The sequence below is a fragment of the Ambystoma mexicanum genome, chromosome 6p, assembly GCF_040938575.1.
Source record: "Ambystoma mexicanum isolate Mex_15411 chromosome 6p, UKY_AmexF1_1, whole genome shotgun sequence".
Classification (NCBI taxonomy): domain Eukaryota; kingdom Metazoa; phylum Chordata; class Amphibia; order Caudata; family Ambystomatidae; genus Ambystoma; species Ambystoma mexicanum.
Window position 1 is genome coordinate 598881160 of NC_090935.1, and position 27352 is coordinate 598908511.

The 27352-nt window shown below is 45.7% G+C and overlaps 1 protein-coding gene across 2 annotated transcripts in view; it reads right to left on the reverse strand.

The window, feature by feature from the left end:
• The window catches only part of PDE8B (phosphodiesterase 8B), a 1197077-nt gene that overhangs the window by 432416 nt on the left and 737309 nt on the right, over positions 1–27352 (reverse strand). For both annotated transcript variants that reach the window (XM_069627430.1, XM_069627431.1), the window contains one exon: positions 23390–23447. In XM_069627430.1, coding sequence (XP_069483531.1) covers positions 23390–23447 — 58 coding nt within the window. The remainder of the gene's footprint in view (positions 1–23389; positions 23448–27352) is intronic.

Genomic DNA, 27352 nt, shown 5'->3' on the forward strand with positions numbered 1-27352 from the left:
AAGAGAGAGGTAACTTAAGCTTTGGAGAGGCCGATGAGATACATGCCACCGGATCAAAAGGGGAAGGTGAGCCAACCATCCTTCCCGACCTCGCCTTCGCCCAGCAAAATGATCAGTGCTCTCAGTGGCTTTCTTGCATATGATTCCTGAGGGAGAAGGACAAGAAAAGGGAAGTCCCTTTTTCTTCCTGAAAAAAACAGGGATTACTATATACAAGGGAAACCTCCAGGGAAGGAATAAGTAAGACTCAATTAGTAATACCCAAAAACCCATGGTAAGATCGTGCTAGAGATTGGGCACTTGACAGGGGGACACCTGTGAGAATCTTAAACCCAAGCACACATCAGTGGGAAATTCTATTGGCAGGGTATCCATGCTGACATAAACAACTTAATTCAGACATGTGAGATATGCCAAAAAAAACAGCTCACATATTCCCCTACCTGCCCCTCTAAACCCACTACCGATAATAGAAGTTTCCTTCTGTAGAATTGGGATGGATATTGTTGGACCGTTGAAAACTTCTAAACTGCGCAATAAATATGTCCTTGTAATCGTTGATTATGCTGGCCAGTACCCAGAAGCCTTTGCCATGCGGAACAACATAACCATGAACATTTTAAAACACTTCCTACCATTCTTTTCTAGGGTTGGTGCATATACCCCTCTTACAGACAGCGGGTACCAAACAGGATAATATCGAGGAGGTAGTAGCAGAAGGATTTACTTACCACTCTTTCAGGAGTTTTTTCATGGTAGAGGTGGGTATTTTGCCTTCTATGCCAATACCACTCTCACAGACAGCTGCCCGATTGCGAGAGCAAAAGAAACTCGTCCAAAGTCTAGTCCACACTCACATGGCTAATGCTCAAGCCCAACAAAAATTTACCTATAACAAGAAGGTAAATATAAGGTCATTTTCATGAAGGTCAGAAAGTGTTAGTCCTTTTACCTACCTCTGAAAATGAACTTGTTTCAAAGTGGCATAGAAGGCAAAATACCCACCTCTACCACGAAAAAGCTCCTGAAAGAGTGGTAAGTAAATCCTTCTGCTACTACCTCCTCTATATTATCCTGTTTGGTACCCGAAGAGATTGACAACTTAGAACTTAATCTCCAAGAACTACCTAAAGATGAGGAAGAGATTTGAACAAACTTATTACTGCATACCCCGATGTATTTTGTGACAAACCAGGGAGAGTACATGGTACTTACCCCAATATCAGAACTCCAAAAGGGAAAGTGGCCCATTTGAAGCCATACAGACTCCCAGAAGCACGAAAGCTGGTAGTGATTGACAAGGTTAAAAAAATGTTAAAGGCAAATATCATTGAGCCCTTTTCAAGCCCATGGTCCTCCCCTAATGTGATGGTGACTAAACCCGATCACTCTTGAAGGTTTTGCATAGACTTTAGGCAAGTCAATGCCATCTCCGCCTTCAATGCCTAGCCTATACCATGTAACGATGATTTGATAAACTAGGAAATCCACATTCTTGTCAACACTAGATTTAACCAACGGATATTGGCAGGTCCTTGTGCATGGACCTGACAAGGAGAAAACAGCTTTCTCAACACCAATAGGGCTATTCCAATTCAAAGTACTTAATTTTGGGTTGCATGGGACCGGAGCGACTTTCCAACTAATCATGGACAGGATATTACAGCCTTATTGCGATTTATGTGGGCCTATATCGACAACATAGTAATTTATAGTAAAACTTGGGAAGACCATCATTTCCATCATTCCACTATTATGAGAACCCTCCGAGGCGGCTAGCTTAACTGCCAACCCAACAAAAATGTAAGTTGGCTCAGTCAGCAGTGAAATACCTAGGCTTCTTTGTAGGGAATGGCAACGTACAGCCCCAGCAAGAAAAAGTGAAAGCCGTTCTAGATGCTCCCACACCCAAGACCAAGAGAGATCTTAGGGCATTCCTAAGTTTGATTGGATATTATCGTAGGTATATCCCAAATTTGACAGAGCAGCCTGACTGACAGATAAATTAAGCAAGTGCGGAAAATGCGTTGGACTGATGAGGACTATGCTTGTTATAATAACTTGAAACAGACCTTATGCCAGAATCCTCCCATATTAAAAGTAGTAGACTTCTCAAAGGAATTTGCATTGCAGACCGATTCCTCCCTCACATGGTTAGGAGCAGACTAATCTCAAATACACGATGGATTAGAACACCCATCCTATTCACTAGTTGTAATCTCTTCCCCGGAGAAAATAACTACTCTGTGTTGGAACTGGAAGCCCTTACCATCAAATGGGCAATTCTCCATCTTAGATACTACCTTCTAGGGAGAAAATTCACACTCATCACTGACCACTCACCTTTGGTATGGATAAGTCAACGGAAGGACTCTACCCTCGAGTCATGCGATGGTTCTTAGACCTGCAAACCTACTGTTTCGCTGTGGAACGTTGATTTCCTTTCCCGGTTTCCCTGCGAAACAGATACGGCTACATTGCATAGGGGAAGGGTATATTTATTTTTATTTATTTGCATTTGTATAGCGCACTTGTAGCCCGGGGGCATTGAGGCGCTGATATGAGAAACCAAATGGTGTCTCACTTGCTAGTCCTCAGGGATCTCCCTCTCAGGTGGCCAGGGCACAGCCATCGCCTTTGGATCCAGACCCTGGGGGTAGACCAGTGCGAGAGGATCACCTGGGTGGGGGATCTTCAGGCAGTGGGAGTGAGCCAGCCGATGGTGAGACGCGGTATCCCCCCTTTCCCGTGACCATGCCACATCCTATTTGATAGGATTTGCCAACGTTCGGACTCCCCCCTTTCTACACAAACACTGGACCGAGGAAGAGGAGGACTGAGAGTAAAGAGGCTAACATTTGCATATCTGATTGGACAAGTCCCATTAATAAGGTCAGGAACTTGAACTTAAACACATACATCCGATACCCATTAGCTCCCCCACACGGATAAAAGGTGGAACATAGAGACACACTGTGAGCAAGGTAGGACACGAGAAGGAGCAGATCTTCTGGGGCAAAGGCAAACCCATTGGAGCAAGATGACCGATCGAGGGACAAGAGCGAATGGTAGGGAAATCCTGAAGATCCCTGCAGGAGGTTGTTGCCTCCTGGAAACAGTGAAGGATATGTGGAGAAAGCCAAATCCCATACATGAAGAAGTCTACTTTGTGTTTCAAGGATGCCAGCGACCCTCCCGGGTAAATGGCAGTTTGGGGGGGGCGGGGCCAAACTTGTGGTATCAACCTTGACTTGTGAATCAAAGCCGCAAAGACAAGAAAGGAATACACACAACCGGTAAATTAGTGAAAGACAGGAAAGGCCAGTCTGTGTCAAGGAAAGATTGAAGCCGCAAGAGTGTATCTCACGATTGAAGGTTGCGCGCATGCTGAAGAGACGCATAAGAAAGCAAATGAGTAGTGAAAGTTACTGAAAACTGTGAAGCCAGTGATACAGAGTAGGGGAATGGTCAGGCAAAAGGAAATAGCCCACTCAAAAGTCTCAGTAAAATGTTTGATGTTTTGTTATAAAGCGGCTAAGCGAACAAACTATGAAACGTGCAATCGTCAAGATCAATCCCCTTGAAAGGGGAAGTTAAATGGTGATTGCTTAAAGAGACATTTTCTTTGAACTTTTCTGAGTGTGTTATGAAACTATCAAGACCAAGAGACACTGGGGCAAATAGCATAAGAGAGAGCTGGGGGCGTGGCTAACCGCCATGTAGAGTGGACGTGTCTCCTGAGAGCTCTGCGCTGATGTGCCATGATAAGCTGTCTTTAAGTGACTTTAAAGTGCTCCGGAACCCTACAAGTTGCACCATCCGCCGCAGAACCTCCCCGGCAACTTTTGCACCGTCTCCCAAGCAAAGCAGAGACGGCTAACACCTCTATCCGGCAAGCGAAGAGGGTCGCTGAGCGGATTCAAAATGGCGGCTCCCGCGTCCTGATCCCTCGAGAGGCCGGAGCGCACTACCATCACTGGCGACGCTGCCCGCCGGTGGGAGGAGAAGATCCTGAGCTGCCGACTTGCGCCGGACCCGGAGGAGGGGACCGAACAGCTACACTCATCAATCGAGAGGACCGAGCCGGATTCCCCGGCCGGACTGCGCCCTGCCCGTGGTGCGCGACCAGGCTTAGTTGTGCCCTGGACAGTCGAGAGGGCCCCCGGCGTGAGCGGTGGCCGACCGGTACCGCAGAGGTAAGCGGGTGCGGCGGATGACCACTCCGGACACCTACATTGGAGGCAGGGTGAGGGGGGCCTATTCTACCCCCTGCGACTGACTTTGCCGCTGGTGGCAACGCAAGAACTTGGGCTTGCCTCCTCGAGGCGTTGAGACCCCTGCTGTCTTCCTTCCCCCCCGCCTGCTGATCCTTCACTGGGGGGAGGTGTGGGCGAAAACACCTGACCCCTGCCTGCAGACTGACGCTCCGGCGGACTGTGAGGCCCACTCTAAGGGCCCCCATCACTTCACAGCTGACGGCGGATGGGGGCGACCGCGCCTTCCTGATCCTGAAACTTTTCTTTCCCGAAACTGGCCTGCTACCCTGCTGCTTCTTATCATCGTCCTGTCGGCCCTGCGACGGGATCAAGACCTAGCGGCTTCTCGATTGCGCCCCCGGCATTTTCGGTGCGGGGAGGGGAGGCCCTGTGTTGACGACATGTCCGGCAGGAACGGCAGGCCCATGCAGCAGCGCCAGACCACGATGGACACCTTCGCAGCCTGTGAATCCCCAAATCCTGAGGGCACAAACAAAGCGGCCTCGGACGCTCAATCTAACCCCATGGCGGCCGCAGCTTCAGAGCCTAGCAACACCCAGGTACTCGAAGCCATCAAGCTCTTCCAGGCAATAATGGAAAACAAAATAGATGCCGTTGCCACAGACCTGGGCCTCCTGCGTCAAGATGTCCGCTCCCTGGCTGGCAGGACTGAGGCGCTTGAAACACAAGTCCGGGAAAACACTGAATCCAAAACTCACCTTCTTCGGGACGTCGACGAGCTTCAGCAAAGGGTCAAAAACTTGGAGGACAGAGCTGAGGAGGCAGAAGGTAGGGCTCGCCGGAACAATATACGCCTTCTCGGTTTGCCAAAGGGTTCCGAAGGCTCCGACCCCGCTAACTTCATAGAGAACCTCCTGCTACAAGAGGTGGGAGCTGGCAAACTCTCCCAGGGCTTCACCATCGAGAGGGCCCACAGATCCCTGGCCAAGAAACCACCGCTGGGGGGCCCCACCCAGGCCGGTGATAGCGAAAGTTCTCAACTACAGGGATCGTGAGGTCATTCGGGCCTTTTCCCGAGCTGGCGGCCAAATCCAACAGGTCTCTGCTAAAATCGCCATATACCCTGATTACACCTTTCAGGTTCAAATGAACAGAGCGCAGTTCATACATACCAAGGTCAGATTGAAAGCCGCCGGGCTGCGTTATATGCTCCTGTATCCTTCTAGACTTAAAGTACTGCATAACAACAAGGCGCACTTATTCGACACTCCGGCCCAGGCCAGGGACTGGATGGACGGATTACAGATCCCTGATATTGAGGAAAGGAAACGGAGACCGAGATAACAATCCTCCTGTCATTCAGGGGGGAACTATACTTGTTTGAACTGCTACACAGCTGAATGGATCCGCCTCGCTGAGACCCGGAGACCTTGTTCACTCCACCCCCTGATTGTTTCCCCCTTTTTTTGGGTACATATACCCGCCCGTAGGGCACCTGGAGACCAATGCACGGTCCAACGGAGCAGAAACGGGACAGTCATAACGAGGGTAACCTCGCTGGGCCAGTTCTATGTTTGGAGTTTATTTCACAGTTAAGTAGGGAGGGTGGGAATAGGGGAGTTTTTGCACAGGTTTTTGCACAAGTTGGGGACATGCACTGGGACATATCGAGACCACGGGAACAATTCACACGCAACATAGCACCTCCTAGATTCCGAGCTCCACCCGTTACACAGAATAAACCACACTACTCCTATGGCTGACACAATAAGGGTCGTTACCTGGAACGTCAGGGGCCTCAACAGCTTCGTTAAACAACAACGGGTCCATACTTACCTGAAAAGATTCAAGGTCGGAATCGCCAAGCTGCAGGAAACTCACTTAACTCCCAAGAAACTGGCAAAAACTTGGCGGGGTACCCTAATAGGTTCGACTTACTCCTCCTACGCCAGGGGGGGTCCTGATTTGGATTGCCCCTACTGTTCCTTTCAAACTCACTAGCACTAAAACAGACAACGAGGGTAGGATGGTGGTGGTGTGCGGCTCCATAGAGGGCAAAGAGGTTTGCTTGGTCAGTACTTACGCACCCAATCATGATGCGACTGCCTTCTTCCATTCCCTTCATGCGCGACTCAGCCCGTATGTGGACAGAATTATGATATGGGGGGGTGACCATAACTGTACCCTTGATCCTCTACTTGACAGATCCGATAACAAACACGATCGACCCTCCCCCGCAGCTTAAATACTTTCCAAAATAATCCAACAGTTGCAACTCAGTGACCTATGGAGGGTCCAGCACCCTGAGCAACGGGAGTACTCCTTCTACTCCCCACCCCACGCTGTACACACCAGGCTGGACTACATCTTTCTCAGCCTAACGCAACAGTCCATATTTGTTGATGCGCGCTATCTGCCTAGGGTGCTGTCGGACCACTCTCCCCTTCTGGTAAGCTGGGAGGTGTTTCCGCCCACACCCCCCATACCCACATGGAAGCTGAGTTCTGAGGCCCTACTTGACTCTGCATTCAAGGAATGCATAAAAGATAGCACTGAGGAATATTGGCAAAATAATCTGCATAGCATTAGACACTTGAGCACAACTTGGGAAGCATATAAAGTGGTCATGAGGGGCGAGATGATTGCAGCAGTCGGGGGAGCCCAGAGATCTATTACATCCTTGCTTGAGCGCCCAGAAAGGGACCTGAGTACGCTCGAAGGTAGGGCTGACCCATCCCCTGACCACTTACAAAAAATGGTCGAACTCAGACAAACCTGCCTAACTCATTGGGAATCCCTTGGTAAACTGAGTTATGCCAAGCACGCAGAGAGAATCCATGCCCTGGGAGACAAGCCCTGGAAACTCTTAGCTTGGCTCTATAAAAGGGAGACCCCCAGGCCACCCTTCTGCCACATACTCACCCCCGACGGCACGGCCGTACATACCCAACAAGAAATCAATACGGTCTTTACCGACTTCTATCGTAACCTGTACTCCGAAGCCCCGCCCCCCTCTGATACCAGGATCGAAGACGCCCTTGACGTCATCAACCTACCTAAACTAGACTTGCAATTGGCTGAGACCCTTGATGAGCCTGTCACCCCCGACGAGGTCAAGGTGGTAATTAGATCGCTACCAGCTGGGAAAACCCCGGGTTCGGATGGGCTCCCGGGGGAATTTTACAAGAGCTATGAGGAAACTCTTGCCCCAATATTGGCCCAGGTCTTTAATGAGGCCTTTGAGCGTGGCACCCTCCCGGACTCCATGAACAAGGCTGTGATTATACCCTTGCTTAAACCGGGGAGTGACGGGGCAGATTGTGGTTCTTACAGGCCCCTCTCTATGCTTAATGTTGACTGTAAGATCCTTATCGCCCTGCTTGCGAATAGACTGCGCAGAGTTATCCCTCTGTTGATCCATCAAGACCAAACGGGATACGTCCCAGGGCGCTCCATCACTGAGAACCTGCGCAGGCTGCATCATGTCATCTATAGCACTGAGGGAAGGCCGCAGAAACTTGCAGCGGCGTCACTTGACGCCACCAAAGCTTTTGATTCGGTGAGGTGGGACTGGCTGTATGCCACCATGGCCAAAATGGGGATAGGCCCTGTATTCCTAAAGTGGACCTGGCTGGTTTACGCCAGCCCCACTGCGAGGGTACGTACCAACAGAACCTATTCCACTAAATGGTCCCTACACAGAGGCACCCGCCAGGGGTGCCCTCTGTCCCCCATGTTATACATCCTTGCCGCTGAACCAGTGGCGGCCTACCTGAGACAGGAATATGGAGAGGGTGGCATTAAGATAGACGGGGTGACCCACCTCATCTCTATGTACACTGACGACACCCTATTGTACCTACGGGACCCTGAGCACCTCCTTCCCTACATCCTAGAAACCCTGGACTGTTCCCACAAGCTCACCGGTATCCAGATCAATAGGAGCAAGTCTTGCCTTTATCCCCTCGCAGCACTCTTCACCGATGAATACAGGTCCCTCCCCCCTCTGGATCTCGAATGGCAGGCTACTTCCTTCAAATACACCGTACACCCAGCCACAGCCCCAGCCAGAGAACACATCCTTAATACCGTAAGGGCCAAAGACTCTCTCACGAAATCCATGGAGTTCTGGGGCCGGCTCCCGCTTTCGATGGCCGGGAGGGCTGGACTCCTTAAAATGGTTGCCCTTCCCCACCTATTACATAACCTCACTAACGTCCCCTTCAGCATCCCCCCCTCATTTTTCAAAGAACTCAACAAACTCTGTAGGGGCTTCCTTTGGCAGGGAGGCAGGCACAGGGTGGCATTGGAGACCCTCCAAGGACCGTACGAGAGGGGCGGACTTAAGATCCCCAACTTTGAGCTGTACTTCCTCGCCAGCCAGCTGAGACATGTCATGCAATGGATGGCGGATGAAAGCACGACAGACACTTGCCTCCTTCAGCCGGCCCTCCGCCGGTTGTTACTCAGAGACATACTGTGGGCTGGGGAGGGTGCTACAAGTCACTGCCCTTACCTCGCCAAGCTCGGGATCCGGCTTTGGAAAAGGGCCTGCAAACTGGTCGGGGCGGACGACCCGTTCTCCCCACAGATTCCTATCGCTGCACTTATGGTTAATCACTCTTGGGGGCATGTTGAAACACGTACACAATGGGAGCCCCTCGGGGTGGCCACGCTGGGGGACTTGATTCAAGAACAAGAAATACTAACTTTTTCGGAACTCTATGAGACCACGGGCCTCCCGGCAGGACAGTTCCTGTTGCACAGGGTGGTTGTACAGGCCTTGTGCAGGAGATGGCCGGTCGCAGCTGACCTGACTGAGGAGAACGAATGCATCGAAATGATACTGAACTCCGCTGAGGGGGGCCACGAAACCTCACGAATCTACAAAGCCCTGTTATGGGGTACGACCAGGGGAGACCTCAATTCTAGGAGTAGGTGGGAAACTGAACTGGGCCTTGTTTTTGAAGACAAAGATTGGGGTGACATAACCCACTATCATAAGAAGGTTTCCAGGAACTCCCGCTTACAGCTCATTCAACTGTATATCACCAATAGAGCGTACCTCACACCGGAAGCCACATCAAGATTCACGGGTGCTGGAACCCAATCATGCCCCAAATGCAGTGAACCCAGAGTGGGAATGACTCACATGTTCTGGGGCTGCCCAGTAATCAGGGAGTTCTGGTCACAAGTGAAGGACAGAGTGGCTGGCGCAGACATCGTAGTTGAGGTGGACGAGCCTACGGCCTGCATCCGTGGCAGATACAGGCGAAACAGGAAGAACAAACCCCTATCCAAGCTCACTGACCTTATATACATCACAGCCAAAAGACGTATTGCCATGGGGTGGAAAACCCCCAGAGGTCCACATTTTCCCCTATGGTGGGGAGACCTCACGAAGTGGATCATAGCTGAAACCGTGGCATGGGAAACGGCTATTCATTTGCAAAGACTGGATTCCAGCGAGGAACTACACCGCTGGGTGGCCCTGACGGTGCCCTTGCTCCACCCTGAGGCGTTTGATTTGGAACGGAGTGGAGAGAGTTGCCCGGATACGGGCACTAACTAGAGAGGAACAGTGAACTAACCGAGGTCTTATCAGAGGGTGGGGTGGGGTTTTGGGTTGTTTTCTTGATATGCTTAACCAATCGCCAATGATGTTTTTCTGTTCTTTGTTTATTTCTTGTTATGAAACCAATAAAAATATATATTTTTTAAAACATAAGAGAGAGCTGAATGAAAGTCGAAGTGGTCCTGCGCAGGTCTATGCAAAAGGCCTCACACATTCGAAAGTCTTCGACATCAGTTAAAGGTCTGAGCCTGACTGAGGGAGACCGGGAACAGGAAATAAGTTAGGGGAAGGGTTACCCTAATGAATGTGAATGAAGCTTGGGGAAGGGAACCCCTGCAAGTGCTGTGATTGTGAGGTTCGAGCCCGGCTGAGAGAAATCTACATTGAATCAGGTACTTTATGTTGAGAGGTCCGAGCCCGACTGAGGGAGACCTACGTGAACTGTTGATGTCTTGAAGGGTCTGTAAGAAAGGCATGGTATCAAAGCAAGACAGACACAAGTAATCACAGTTCAAGGATGTTTCTTAAACTGTAAAGTGGGTGAGATAAACGCTAATCTAAACCTAAATCTAAGATGGGAGCAAGCTACGACCATCAAATAATAAGAATACACTCTTAGTGGAGTCTAGTCAAATAAAAAGGGCCTATGCTAAGAAAACCTATTGCCAATCCTTACCGCTATGCTTTAATATAGTTTGTGATAATTGTCACAAGAAAAGAAAATGATAAGCCAGGATTTTATGGCTGGGGTCTCCCTTACCCACATTTTTAGCACGGGACAAGGCAGGACTCTTGAGCACAGCACATACCTGGGCTTCTCTGGCACAAGCTCACAGTTCCTTTTCTCTATATCAAGTCTCTTCTCATGCAAAGTCTCTTGCTTCAGATGGCCTGATATGACAAAACAACAAAACAAAAGTTCCTTCTGGTAACCTTCATGTATGGTGATTACTCTTCACCCTTGGATCCCCCTCAGCAGGGCTCCGATCCTGCTCTCAGTGATTGGCTCCCTCAATCGGGCTCAGACCAACCATTCACTGTGGACTTCCCTCAGTCAGGTTCATACTTGTTGTCACAATGTTGTTCACTTAGCTTCTTCACAACTTTTCTCTTGACATCCGTCAGTCGGGTTCACTATCGCCTTTTACTCACAATTTCCTTATTTGTAATACTCAAGTGTCTCAATGGGCCTCATTATGAGACCGGCGGTAGTCGTGCCGGAACAACCGGCACGGCTGCTGCCGGAATAATTTTTTTTCTGGTGCCCGGGATTGGGCAATTACCGGGGCATTACGGCCCCGGCGGACCCGGTTATTGCCCATTCCCGGCAGCCGGAAATATTGCTCCCCATTCCCATTGAGTCCCATTGGACTGGGGAATGGGGAGGCTGGATGCACCGGCACCATTAAGGAATGGTACCAGTGCATCCAGACCTGGTAGGCGGACCAGCACCCGCGAGCAGAACTCGTAGTTTGCCGCTCCGGTAACAACGGTGCTGGCAGCTTACCAGCACCGTTGTAACAGGACTGGCAAACTTGTAATGAGGCCCAATGTCTTTTTAAACAACCACCTTTTAGTTAGTTACCCCTCATCTGGGCTCAGACCTTGCACATTACTTGCCAACATGAAACAAAGACTTACGAAGGGAGATCACGTCTCGCTGGGTCACTTATTGCAAGGGTGTCTTTATTCCCAATAACCAGTTTGCACTGTATTCTCATCCACCGGGGACAAACGCCTGACTCACAATTCCATCAGTCGGGTTCACAATTCTACAATCATTAAACTCTTTTGCAACGTGTCAAGGACTTTCGATTGAACAGGTGGTTTTGCGTGACCCGTGTATGAACACCATGACACCTCACTTCAGCCTTCCCTATGGCCTCTTGGTACTGGTATTTTCCTTCCCCTTTTAGTTCAATACTGTCTCTTTGTTCAGGAGAGGGGTACAATTCATAGACCTCCAAACACTCGCCCATGTGGCGCCGGACCACTCTATCTCTGGTATCAAGTTCACACAAAAAGGACCTCTGTCACTTTATCTTCTAAATGTTGCCACTGCAACCTTGAGTCTAACATAGTCTGGTCTACTATCAGGTTTTCCGACTCACCTGCTGAGTTGAACTCTTTGGCGTTTCTTTTTCCACTGGAGGTATCACAATGGCAACCGCGTCTCCCCACACTGGCTATCAGTGCGGGAGGGTTCCATGTACTGCTGACATCCATCACACCATACGCCAGCTGCGATTCCCGGTCTTATGTTTCTTTTGTCAGAGGCTTTGTGGGTCTGGGTTGAAAAGGGGAAGGGCAACTCCCTCCTTGACGTCCTTTCAGGTCTTGCCGCCTTTCTCCTCCGTTTGAACTGGAGTCCTGGAATAGTGGTTTCCTTGTGCATTTGACCTTGCTCAGGGGGTGCTTTTGTGCTCTGCCTTTTATCCCAGTGGGGAAGGGAAAGGGCAGTCAGGTGTGTGTGTAGTTGTCGGCAATTGCCTGACACTGCCTGACCCTTGTGTTGGGACATGTCAGGTAAACAGCTCAGATATTAGTCCGTTTTCGCTCACGGGGTGAGAAATTGTTTGTATTGAAAAAGAGGCACATGGGTAGAGTTTCTCAGTATCTTTCGTATACAGGATGGGAAAAAGGTATCATAAGGAAGGAGATACCGCATCTCACCCTTCAGTGTCCCACTTCCACTCCCCGAAGACCGCCCATCCAGGTGATCCTCCTGCACCGGTCAACCCCCAGGAACTGGAGCCAATAGAGATGGCGGTGTCCTGGCAAACTGCATTACAGATTAATGGGGACATGTAAGTGAGACATCTTCAGGTTTCTCACAGGTCCGAGCCCGACAGAGAGAGATCTACGTCAACTTTTGTTGAACTGTGAAATAACTTTTGGTGAACTGGAAATAAGTGGCTTTAGCATGGAAGGCCAAGCGGGCCACAACCCATGTTTGAACTGCCTTTTTTTATAACCTGAGCCAGTGTGTGTCATCTTGTCTATGGGGCCGCCCTACGCCATGCTGTCCAACATGGAGAGGAGATCTGACTCAGCCACCTTGATCCTTTATTTTATAGGACTGACTTTCCTTTGCATACACATTCCCCCTGTTCACAATTTTTGTATAAGAGATAGGGCAGACATTAGGTTTTGTTAGTATAGGCCATTTTGATTTGACATAGACTGTCTAGGACTGTGTTTTCTTTATTATTTGATGAAAGAGACTACTCCCATCATAGCTATAGGGTAAAGTAGAAGTTTTTCCAAACCCCACAAATGTAATAAAGGTTTTGAAACTTGTAGCTCTCGTGTCAGTGTCTTATTTGTGATACGATGCCTCCCTGACAATTTACAGACATGACAATTGTCAATAGCTGGCATGCTCTTAATATGGTCACTAACATGTCTGGCAGCAGCAGTGTCAGAGCTTCTGTTTCCAAACCTACCTCCTCATCTATCTTCCTTGGTAAAGCCCTTTCCGGCATCTGTTACAAAACCAAACAATGCGCCTCCTTATAGGTTTTCTGGTATATGGTCAAGCGTACCTACCGTTTCTGCCGCCTGATATCCTGGTTTTACTGGGATATTACAGGTGGCAAAAAGGTTAGTAAATCCCCATTCCATGGACTCCCATACGACTCCATGGGGGGATTTGCTGGTATTTTCGGCACCGGCAATACCGGTTACGAAAATACCAGCTGGTTTTATGCTGGTGTGGGCCTGGTTACCCCCACTGGCATACTTGTACTGTGCCATTCCAGTAAAGTGCCAGTATATGTTAATACCAGCACTTTATTACCAGACCAGCAGGCTGATAATGAGGCCCAATGTTTCCGTTTTAGTTCTGCCTAGAGAAAGATTTAACTCTCTCCCAAAGGTCTTGTATCATTATTTATGGAGACCCAGGTGCCAAGCAGTTGCTCTATGATGCATGTTCATATGCATCATCGTGGATATAGAGTTAAAGGATTAGGCATTTTGTGGAAGCGAGGGCTACTGTTTAAGTTGAGTGAGAGTTGTATTATGTTGCCTTTAAGCGCATCATTTGTATAGCCTGCCTAGTGCATTGATTTACTTTCAACCATGAGCTACAATTATATTTATCCTTTATATTTTTTTGCAAAGGGAGCTCTCCATCTTGCATGGTTGAAGCCATCATGGGGGAGATTTTGCTATTGGATTGGCTGCTTTGTTGAAGTCAGATCATCTGTTTAACTTGAGGGGTGGAGGGATCTGTAGAATGTTGCATCTAAAAGCAACATTATTTATTGGATTAAAAATGAAATCAGTGCCTAGGAATGGTGCTAAGTTTTAGATTTGTTTTAGGGGTTGTGGTATGTTTGGAGCCTCTAAAATTGATTAAAACTCACCACAATTCCTGAAAATACCCATGAGAAATGTTTGTTTTGTCGCCAAAGAATCAATGTAACATCATTACGGCAGCATGTGTATTTGTACCCCAGACCATTTGCTTTTGCGTCATCGCAGTTCTAAATACACATGTTATCTGCTATATAAGTGACATTACAAAGATGTGTAGCTACAATTAGCATCGGTTTGAGATCTGTTTCTTAGGTTTGTAGTAGGTTTTGAGCTGTTTATATTTTTTTCCCATGTAAAGCCATGTTCTTGGAAATGGCTGACAAACTGACAATTCAAAAGATACATGCTTAGTATTGTCAAAGATTTTATGGGTAATAAATGAAAAAAATACAATGTAATCCCCCGACCCCTCATCCTCACGATGGAAGAACATCTGCACATGTTATAGAGTTAGACATGCAATTTCGAGGAGACGCTGGAAATCTCCCTCAAAAGGAGAAACTCGGCAAGAAACTTTCTACTCTTAACTGAAGGTGGAGAACAGCAAAAGAAACATCTCTCGAATCACCTAAAGCAGTCTGCCAGGGATCCTCATCCACTGCCAAGCTCCTCCTCCGGCTGAGTAAGTCAGCCCTGGACCGGCTAGCTGTGGCCCATGTGACCGGGTTGAGCACCGCCAATTGCAGGTAAAAAAAGTCCCAATGGTATACTTTTTGCTTTTCCTCACCTCACACGCAAGGTAATAGTAAAGAGAGAAATCTACAATGCTCAGTTAATAAACTTGTTCAGGGAGTTGCTACTGTCACTGCGATGAATCCTGCAGAGTCTCCACAAAAACCCTACCTAAAGTCTCCTCTCAGGTGGCCAGGGGAAGGCAGCCGCTGCCTGATCATGACCCTAAGGGTGGTATTACCCGGGAAGAGCACCTGGGAGGAGAAGGGCCCCAAGGGGTCAGGAGAACTCTGTTGGATGAGATGCAGTATTTGTCTTCTTCAGAAGAAGACATATCAGCAATGCCAGAGTATGCAATGGCTTGTTGTCAAATGGGGACTTTATTTCCTAAAGCTAATTGTTTTGATGGAGGTAAATACTGGAAGAATCAATCATTTATTGAGAGTACGATTCCCTTCAACAAAGACACCCATAATTATGGGAGTGAAAGCTTCTGTGATCAACAGGAGATTGTTAAATACCAATAGCAAAACATTACCCTCTCTGACTCTGGATATTGAAATTCCCCTGTAAATCAGAAACATTCAATAAGTCTTGATAAAACGTCTCTAGAGGATGCTTTGCGGAATAGACATGAAAGTTGTATATTTAAAAATAACATTAAAAACGGAAAAGGTGATTTGCACATTGGAGACTTCAAGTCCCACAATGCCCAAGGACGAAGAGGAGGGATGCAGAGCACTGGACTGCAAGTTGCAGTCTAATTGTATTAATGATCAACATCTGAGGGAGACTGGGAAGTATAAAAGACCCTCTCAGGTGCAGGCCATAGAGAGCAGTAGTGGGAGGTTGAGTGATTGTTGTGACTCCATAATGCAGTTGTAGTTGAAGGAGTTTATAGATGCCGGAGTTGCCGTGGTTTGCATATCAAATGCAGACTCGGAGAGGGTCTCTTCCTTCAAGGACCCTGTATGCAGAGGTGGCGTAGCGGGAAGCATTGTTTGTGAAAGCCTTCCCCCTGAAGATTGAGTATGCAGAGCTTGCACAGCTGGAAGCCTTACGTTTAAAGGTTTTACTATTGTGAAGAGGGCTTCGGTGGCAGGTGAATACTGGAGTGCCCATTTTCCAGGCGGAGTGCAGCAGAGAAGGCAGCAAAAAAGGCAGAAGACCCAGAGGCAGCGCAGCGAGCAGATGTGTAGGCGATACCCAGTGAGTTCACTATCAGTATGTGAACCTGGAACGCTCCGTGATCGCCGACTAGCCAAAAATAATACTTTTGAATATCGAACTAATGTAAAGAACCTGAAGTGGCAGGATAATAATGCTTTTGAATGTCGAACTGGTATAAAGCAGGTAAAGTGGCCTAATAAGAACTTTGGCAACAAACAAGAAAGATATAATTAGACCGGTAAAGGCCAGAGGATTATAAGAACCAACATTGCCAAAGCCAAGAGAGGACATTTTAAAAGCCAGTTATTTGTAAACCATATTTCCAAAGTGAGCAAGAAACAAGTGTTGTGAAAAACCTAAACCAGCATTATCCAGGCCAAAGAAGAGTGGGTTGGAACAAAAGTTACTTGCAGCAGTTTGTTAAAATAAAAGTGGGAAAACAACAGTGGGAGAAGAGCTGCCTTCCTGATAGAAGATATTCAGGAAGAGAGGAGCAGAACCTGCATTGCATGTGTCAATCACACGTGTGGAATTAACATCACCCTTTTTTTTCATGTCTTCCTAGAAGAAGTAGTCAAAACTGATGTTGTGGAAAGTCAAGAGATTTTGTTAAATTGTTTGAAGTAAACTTTACCACAGAAGTTCTTGAAGTAGTGTTAGTAGTTTTCATTGGTCCTGGCAGGCGAACACCAGGGCAGGGACTTTGTAGTGGTAGAGCTGGCAGGTGAGTGGAGCAGGTAGAAGTTATTGAAGTACTGTGTTGTGTTTAAAGACTGAGAAGAAGAAGTGGCACGTTCACTAAAAGATATTAAGAACTGTTGTGGAATTATCCTGACAAAAAACCTTGTTTGTTTGTTGATAAATGTGAACTGTTAAAAATGTTCGCGTTTGTTAAGAAGAAGTTTTGTTGGGCTCTCTGCTACAAGTGGGGAGAGAAAGACTTGCATAATATTGTTGAACTGTTGGCCAAGGTCCAAAAGAGAGACTGTTTGAAGCAAGAAGATCAGTTAACATTTGCACTTTGTTGCCAGGTGGGATTTTCCTAATTTTGAACTGTTCATTGAAAATCCTGTTTAAATCTGGGGTACAGAATTTCACCCAGACTACAAGGAGACACAGTTATCAAGGGTTTGATCATAATTGTTATTTCTTTTATATTTGAAATGCCATTCATTTCCTTATTAAGTTTATTGCATCTAGAAGTTGAAATTTGTTGGAGGGTTTCCTTTATTTTATTTTGATAGGCAGGAAAATCCTTGTCAGCATAGGGATAGTGAGGCATTTGTCAAACCCCATTTTGAGTTAATAAAATGGCATCTTATGAAAAACCTATACAAAGTTGTCTGCCTCACATTTCTAACCCCTAACACCGCCCACAATTAAAGTAATACCCTGGCCCTGGTCCCCGGTCTGCAGTAATATTACAGCAGATACTGTACCATTGGCTATAGGCTGGTCAGACAACATTGTGGTTCCGTTTTCCTTTTTTCACAGTCCATTTGTAATTCTGTTCAGTAAAACAAGAATTGTTTTCAGAAATGTCTATCTCTTCTCTATCCAAGGTTTTAACTACATTTGCCTCTGGAGGGGTGATTATGTGTGACAATTATGCATTTAAATGTTTGCTTTTTTTATCTGCACTTATTTCTCTAACATACCAGACCAATTCCTGCATGGCACCATGGTATTTCCAAATGCTGCATAGAATAAAAGACTGGTATGAATACCTGAAAGAATCTGGTGTAATCAACTATTAGAGAACTCTCTGTTTGATGTATGCTCAGTCAGCATGTTGCCATTGTCGCGTGTTGGTTTGTGAAGCTAAGATCTGTTAGTATGCCTCTCAGATCAATGAAGTCACAATCCAAAGCAGTGCTTTGTTTCAAGTGGTTCGCCATTGTGCAACGCCTGATCAACATCCCAACCATCACTAGTGCTAGTGTAACAACTCCTACCCTGTCATTCAAGGGTAAACTGCAAAGTGAAATGCCCCCTCAATCTAGAACAATTCTCATACATTGCAACCCCCAGAACGTTTCTCATCTTCTAACACAATCGGAAGTCCCTAACAAGTGAACTACAACTGCAGACCCCAATTAAACTAAACAGTAAGTATACCCACATCTCTCCTGAATCTTGCCCCATCCCCGGCCCACTTTTCCTCTAGTCTAATCAACTCAACCTACGAATAATCAATACCTAGCAACAAGATGCCTAGGAACCACAAAGAGAAGGAGAGAATTGGAATCAGGCTTTGACACTCTTTTAGATCAGTGAAACGAGCATCTAAAAGGAATTCCATTTCCTCACCTCGGTAGAAAACAAACAGCCTTTATCTTCAGATATCTCCTGAATACATCTGAACCAAACTACTATGACCAAACAATGGCACGAGATATGGGATTTCCCACTGACCCAACACTCTCTGAAAGTCTTAACATTGATCTTTGAGAAACAAATGAAACAACCATGAATGACCCAAGAACATTAATCCAACAAACTGAACCCACCCTGTAATAATTGGCTCAAGAAGCTTTCTAATCACTACACATTCTGCTGCCAAACACTCCTGTGACAGTTTAATCTGCTATCTAAAGATAAAATAACCTTCTTTTCATCATGGAAAACTGGCTTTCCGATATTCAGTCCCTGGTTATCCATGCAAGTATCCCACATGTCTACAAAATCATATTTGCAAATTACAACAACATTAGAGGTAGAGGGATATCACTGGTTCACAGAGACTCCTTCCTAGTCTCTATATCCCCCCATCAAAATCATCCCAGACTGTAAGCCGATCCCTTTGACCTGCTACATCTCTCCCAGAAACATCACTAAGCTTCTTCTTAGTATATAGACCTCTTTCCTACATACCACACTTTGTAGACAAACTCCCTGACACATCACAAAACTGTCTGTAGGTCACTAACTTCTAACTATACTCTGGGGTTTCAACATCTGGTTCCAGATTGAAGAGAACCCTACAAATAAACAATTTGGAACTAATCTTGCCACATTACACCTCGAACAATTAGTTAACAGTCCCACTCACATAGGCAATCATACTCTGGATGGCATTTTCCGCAATGAAAATATAATCGCAGCTGCTGACCAGTACATTTTCCCAGGGCCGACCACCCCTAGCCATACTTTTCACAATATTCACATGGGCATCAACCCTCAAAGAACCTTCAAAAGAGCCACTAACAATGACCAGACCCTGAAAGACTGTATAGACTAGAAGCAAACAAATGTACCCTCCTCTCAGATGCACTACCAGCCACACTGGCTAAAAACTCCACACAACTAATAATTTAATTATTTCTTCCTTGGACAGAAATCTTTCAAAAACTCACATAAGAAACAAAACTGTTCATTCCCAAAATAAACCGTGTGAAAAAGGAAAATCGTAAAACTGGAGAAAATCTGGAGGAAAAACAAACTACAAACTAGCAAATTTGCTTATCATCAACAAGCTTTACAGGGTAGAAATCAAAGCAAAGAACGCACACTATTCCAAACTTATTGTTTCGACACAGCACAGAACAAGGGACTGTATAATACCATCCAAGAATTCAAAAACCCAACAGCCTGTGACATAACTCCTAATCCATCTCAAGAACTTTGCGATCAGATTGCTGCACATTTCAACAACAATATCCTCGACATTCATGTAAACCTTGACAATAATGGACCCAAAAGTCACCAACCCCACTATACTGACACCTTTCTCCACCTCCTCTGCAACCAACCAAACCTCTTTTTGCCTTCTCTCTGCAGAGAATGTGCTCGTTAATACTCAGTCATGCAACCCACGGTTCTAAAGAGGATGTATCTCTTCCCAATTATTACAAATCCATCATGAAATGTTCCTATCCTTCCTCAATGACTCCATCAACACAGCAAGCGTCCAACCTCTGTTGAAATATGCTTGCTTTAGACCTTTGCTCATAAAGCCCACAGCAGACCCAAATGACCCAGCTTGCTGCTGCCCAAATACAAATACTCCTTTCGTGGGGAGACTCTGGGACAATATATACATATATATACATATATATATATATATACAGTCACCGCCATTGAAGCTTTGGGTTTGATTGGATGCACTAAAACCCAATGCAGATGGAAACTCGGAGAGCGTTCTCATCCTCCTGAGCATCTCAGCTGCCTTTGACACCATCAGTCAAGATCCTCCAGAAAAGACTACAAGAACTTAGAATGTAAGAAAAAGCTCTCACTGGATCACCTCCTTCCCCATGGGCACAACTGAAACCACCAGTATGGGAACCTACAAATCTCAACCTCCCCCACTCACATGCAGAATACAAAATTCCGAACTGTCCGTAAACAAACGCTCCATGAATTAAAACATACCTTGCACACATAGACACTTGGTTGACTAAAAACAGGTTAAAGATAAACCCTACCAAAACTGAACTGACACTCTGCAATACAACAGCTCCCAACACCACTGCAATCCCTTCACCTGACAAGATGGGCCCATCCGCAGTACGGCCCACCAGAGTAAGAAATCTTGGATCTGCAATGGACTGCAACCTCGCACTTGAACCATAGGCGAGGGCTTGTTCAGAAGCTGCTTTATCTAAGTCTACACTCTATGCCCCATCTTTATCATTCACACAAAGAGCCACGGTTGTGATTTCACCCCCTGCACTAGTGCATTCAAGAATAGACTATGCCAACAGCCTCCATCTCAGAATCTTCTGATTACCTGAAGAGGAAACTACAAAGAGTCAAGAATGCAGGTACAGGACTAGCCCTCAAAATGAAGAGATTCAAACATATCATGCCAGCACTAAGTATTCTACACTGGTTTCCCACCAAGAAACAAATGACTTGCATCCCACATCTCTCCTACCATAGAACGGGCCTCCTCTCCTTTAGAAGGAAGTTCCAGAACTACACTCATACTCAAAAATTAAGGTCCAGCAACTCTAGTCCTAGTCCCGAACTTCAATAACAAATGGCAATGGGATCCTATTTTCCTTGCTGGTCATGAATCTCTGGAACACCCTGTCTACACACCTCTGTCTGGAAGTGGAACCAGCTGATGTTCAGAATTGGCTTGTCAAACAACAAGAAAGACATGAAAGAAAACGGCAATGGACCAAATGCTATGCAACCTCCTGAACCCGGCACCAAGTCGATTACATGGACAAAGGTATCCAACGCATTGCGCAAATGCATCTTACTGTGAGAGCAACCCCTTTCCTAACACTAGTGAGCAGCATTCACACCCTGCTCCTTACTAACCTAGTTTGAATACGTTCTCTCTAGAATGATAATACTCTGATAAGGTATTCCCTGGAACATTCAAATTGGAATCCTCTTAGAATCTTGATTATCTCTTCGGACAACCATTCGCGGAATACTCACACCAGAAAAAATCAAAGAAATCGATAACTAAGAGCCATGAAGAGACAACACCCCAATCCTCCACCAAACCCTCTCATCCGATGACTAATCCCTGTTTACTAAAATTCTTGTAACCTTACACTCCCCTCACTCCTGACACATGATCCACCAGGTTTAATTTACCTAACAGACTCTTACCCTAACCATTTTCTATTAGCATCCACTCTCTCAATCAATGCTTCGCAACCTGGATGGCGGCGCTTGCGGCTAACCTGCGCCCATCCATACCCACTACAAAGAACACAGAGTTTTCATATTGGCACACAGGTAACGGGTACTTCCGAGCTGCACCCATCAACACTAGAGGTTTTCTGCATCTGTCTGGCCCACAATTAAACTAACGCCCCCATCCACCTATCTTGCAGAGTCATGCGCAGCAAGGCCAAAATGATTGGCATGTGGATGCTATACAAGAACGCTTTCCTTACCGTACCTTACATACCCAAACATGCTGTCCTTTGATACTGTGTTACGTATCTCATTTCTTCAGAAGTTGACTTTTTCAAGCCAATTGCTCCAATTCAGGATTGGAGGAAGGGATGATGGCCGATCCTGTTGATCAGTTTTAGTGACTACATATTTGGCCTCACCTTCTGCATGCAGGCCCTTGTTTTTCACACCTGTGGGACATTTGCATAGCCACTACGTGCTTACATGCCTAATCATTAATCTTTGCATGCTTTCCTCATGATGAGACCAATGTGTGCATCATTGGCGTGGTTTATGTTCACTCACTTTGCACATGTACATCTTCGACTTACAAACCTATGGGCATACTGCACAACTTTTCTCATGGAAATGATGGATGGATGAGTGCATCGTCTAGTGTGTCCCTTGCTTGCATGAAAAAAAGGTATTGTGAATCGGGCCATGCATATTCACACATAACCATTTTCTGAGTTCAAAATTAATCAGTAAGTATTGATGCTTATAGAGAAAAGATATAAGGCATCATTACGAGTATGGTAGTAATTCTGCAATTTTACTGTGGAATTACTGCCAACCTTGTTTACCGTCAATGCCGCTCGGTGCAGCAGAATACATGGAGAGTTTTCTGGATTTCACATGAGCAGGAATTCTGTTGTAAATCTACTGATTTTTTTAGTTAAAGTGGAGGATTTAACTTCAACTCTATGCTGGAGGTATAACGTTCACTTCACCTCCAATCTCAGAATTCAGCGGTGCAGTAGCATTGATATTAATTTTGTAATGGCTAAAAAAGCTGGTGGTAAAAGAATGAACACAAAATATTTACTACACAATGAAATCTTAATGGGACCCATCATTCCCTTACTTTTCAACTTTCTTAAATTTTTTGTAAAATATGCACAATGTTTGGTTTCAATTTATTACAAAACAAAAACCTAAACTACTGTTCATAAAAAAGGTGTAAATAAACCTGAAAAAAACCCAAGGAAGCTTATGTTAAAAATAATAGACATAAAAACATGTCAAATACAACATCATGCATTTGAGATGAAATGAAAACTCAATCCTTGAATTGGCAAGAAAGATTGTGGCACTTGTGTAACTGAATACATTTGAAATGTTGATTCATGGCTATAGTTAAGCATTTATTTTTGTATTTAATTTTGAATTCTGCTGTGTCCACAATGTACATTCAACTATATTATGGCGATTTTCTCAGAGCTCAAAGCACGCTCTTCATTGACAGCCAGACTGGCTGGTCTGAGCTCTGCTTAATGCAGAAGATTTCCATTATCCCAATAGTAATTCATCTTTATATACACCTTTCCAATTAAACACAAAATATGCAGTAAGTCTTATATGTACAGGCACATTGATGTCTTGCAATCAACAAGTCTCTCTGTATTCCATTTAGGTGCATACATCTTTTCAAATTGTAAAGCCACATAGTTAAATATATGTTGACACATCAACAGTTATATAGAAAAATGCACAACATTATCAAAAACCCTTAGCACTATTAAGATACAATGAGAAATATTGCAAGCACTTAAAGATAATACTGTACCTGTTTATTGTTGTCATTTTGACACAGCCTCTTCATTGACACAAAATGTCTAATCTTCCTATTAACACAAATATGCAGTTATTATGACATAAAATAGAAAAAAGACAGTTGTGAAATGGTTTGTTGGCAAAAAAATATTTTCCTTATGAAATGATTATTTCTACAGCTGCAAACCCGGCCACTATCTCGAAAAAAAAGAGAGGAGCAGATTATACCACTCACCCTTCCCTAAGCAGAGCGCCCCCCTTTTCCTAAGTAGAGGCACGATATGTTGCAAGGAGAGTGTCTGTGTGTGTGTGTGTTTGTGTGTCTGTGTCTGTGTCTGTGTCTGTGTCTGTGTCTGTGTCTGTGTGTGTGTGTGTGTGTGTGTGTGTGTGTGTGTGTGTGTGTGTGTGTGTGTGTGTGTATGTATGTATGTACGGTCAGAGCTTACAACGGTGGGGAGGAAGGACTGAAAATGGCTAGACAAATTGCCATAACTCCAAGCCCTTTATTTTGTGACCCAGCACTTACTAGTTTGAGATGATCCACCCTCCAAAGCAACTTGGCCTTCGGACCCTTCTCTAAGATGGAGTATAAGACAGCCTGAAAACCATGATTCAACCTGTCAATACCTCAGGAGTACCAACACAGGCAATATCCAACCAGCATGGAAAGGGAGAGGATCTTAGGACTGGCTCACGAGGAATGGGAGTATTGGCAAGTTAAACAGGCATTACTTCCTTCACCTTTCCCTTTGCCATAGCATTTAAGGACAAATGGACATTACTCGAGATACAAATTGGAAAAAGACGCAGATGTTCAGTACACCAAGTCAATCCCCTATGTTGCGCAAAATGAATACAGTCATTGAAACAAGGAAGGATCACAGATGCACAGAGAGATCATGTTAGGCCCATATAAAGCTTGTATTGGGTAATAAATGTGTCCAGCGATGCCCACGTAGATGCTCTGAATATATCATCCAATACCATCCAGTTGAAGGCAGCCAAGGAGGAGGACATACCACAAGAGAAATGACCATACAGGCCCACGGAGGGTAAGGCGAAGGCAGACCACAATCAACTGCTAAGGGTGGCAGTTGTTGGTTTCTTCCCAGAACGATAGGGGAGAAAAGTCACAACCAAGGCATTACACTACCAGGAGGAGGCTGTACATGCAAGGTGAACCCTATCTGCTTTCCCCACATCAAGGTATGATGGGGAGTGCTCTTCAAAGCATGTAGGTGGAAGTCTGAATTGATGTTCGGCCACAAAAGACGAACAGCTGGAGAATCTGACTTTCCGTAACAAAATGCCAGGATGGAGCACTGAACTCCCTCAACATAAGGGCCAAGGACAAAGTCAGAAGGAAGAGGAATTGGATAGAGTACATTCTCATGGGCTCCTCCTCCAGGGCTCTAAAGAAGATGCCAACACGGCCATAAGGACCAAGGGAACGTCCTAGGGTCGAATGGGAAAACAAATCCTATGGCGTGATATCTCAAACCCCTTAAAGTGTCATAAGGCCAAAATGTCCACTCCCGCCGAGGAGACGAAGGATATCCTGAAAGCCCTGAATGCCACTAACTGAACTCATGAAGAAGAAACTGCCAAACCCCAAACCCATCTTATATCCATCCCGAAGGAAATTAAGAACCTGAATGGGGTTTCAGGACACAGGGTTGCGATGTGACTTGAGAAGGCTCTCCAGTTTTGGATGTAGGAGACTGAAACCAAGGACCTTCGACAACCCTGGACAGCTGCCAGACTCAGGAAGAACTCTCCTTTCTCTAACTCTAACCTATAAATAACCAGACCATCAGTGGGAGGCGACTCGGGGCCCTAGCTGGAATGACTGGTCCTCTCAGTGGATAGGTGACCAGATATGGGGCGAGGATCAGATGACAGATGGAGAACAAGCAAAAAACAGGATTTCCTCTACCAACTAGCTGCCATTACAATTACACTTCCCTTCTCCCACCTGGTCCAGGTAAGTGTTACTGGGACATCTATGCGGAATATCCAGCAGCCCCCAAAGCAAAGTTAGAGGTCCCTTGTGCCCTTTTAAGAGCTGTCTCCACTCTCTTGTCCAAATTGTCGACTGTGGAGCAAGGAATGAGGGAACACACTTGCAGGGATTCCAGGAATTCTTTCTCCAATGCCTGCATAGGGCAAATCTGGGCCCAACCCTTGGGTGTAGTTGTGTTCTCTGGTTCCTTTAAATTTTTAGAGATAATACTGAACACACTCTGAAGAATAGGGGGACCTGTGGCGTTCACAAGGTCAAATCTGCTCTAGGCATCCGTAAAAGGAAGCCCTTTAGGAGAAAGGGAGACAAAGATGTCCTCTAAACCTATGTTGTGTGACAGGTGAGATGATTCCTCATCCACATCCTTCATTCTTATGAATGTACCAGTCATGTCCCATTCGCCCTCACCCACATCTGGGGTTATCTGGGTGTTATACCTCAAGTGTCAATATTCCCTGCCCCAGTTAAAGACGGGAGAGCCTGGCACCCACCAGAGTGGCTCAGCATGGGAGCCATAGGGATTACAGTAACAGGTGCAACATTGACGCCTCGGAACACCATTTGTTGTATAGGCGTCTTCCAACTATCCAATAAATAAATGAGTATCGCATACTCTGTGCGCCCTGATTGAGACCCCTCATGGCATTGATGTCTCCTACACTCATCCCTGCCTCTTCAGAGTGAGAGAGAGCAGGAGTGGTGCCTGTTCCTGCCCTGTCTTGAACCCTCTTTACAGTGATTCATGTCTGAGAAGGCTAATGCATAACAAGACAGTACATGCACATACCTGTACATGTGCTGGGTCACCCGCCTTACCCGTTCCTGCTTACGACTCCCATACCTCTGCTCTGCTACATTAGTCAGGCCCCAGGGAGAAATGACATTGTGTGGGCATTCCCACCATGTCCAGGAAACCGGAAGGACGGAGCTAAGCCTACATGCAGTGCCTGCCATGCAAGGCAACCTACACAGGACGCCCAATGACTGGATCCAGACCAGCATAACAGTAGGACAGCAAGCCCCATGTCCTCAATATTATGGCAAATGAAAGGTGAGTGTATCCTAACATGCAGCATATCCAAAGTATAGTACGTACGTTACTATACTATACAAAGTAGTTAGCATATCCTATCCTAATACTTCTCTGCTAGAGAGGAAGCCACAGTCTGAAACACAGTTATCAGGCCTTTTTATACTCTTCTTCAAGCTGGCGGGGGTGGGGGATCAAGGGGGTTTAAGTCCAGGTATGAAATAAAATGATTTTTTAAGATTAGCATCAAGGTGCATGTCTCGGACAGCGGCTCGTCTCATATGAGTAAGAAATGGGATAAAGAAGAGGGACAAGGAAGTAATGTGGGGCTTACCCTCCATTCTTCGCAATATTTTATAGCCATGAAGGGGCCTGGATCTATCTAGATTTCCTATAAAGAAAGTGTCTAGGTTGCATTTCAATGTGTTTTAATGATTAACGTCAGATATAAAACAATCATGTTCAATTAAATGACAAAGTTTTGGGGAAATAGTGTTTTATTTTATTTGTGTGTTGTAAGGTGACATTTTCAGGTCCGTGAAGGTGCACACCTATTTTCAATGTCTAGTTTCTCATAGGAGCAGTGGGAAGGAAACAACCGATCAACCAGAATGGGGAAAAGTCAAACTACATTTTTCACAAAGAGAAGGATGTCAAATAAAGTGAAATGGAAGGACAATTGTCTTTTGCATCATGGCTTTTCTGTAAAAGCCAATGATCTACTGACATTTGCTGGAGCAAAGGCTTTATTTGCGTCCCAGGGAGAAAGGTGTGAAACAGAACTTCTGATACACGCTGCTGTACCTGCACATTCCCAACAATGCATGCACACAGAAAAATCAACAACGGAATTCTTAAGATTTACATTTTCAAATGCAAATACAGTATTTGATGTCTTGCAAAGACAGGCAAGAGTTCAAAAG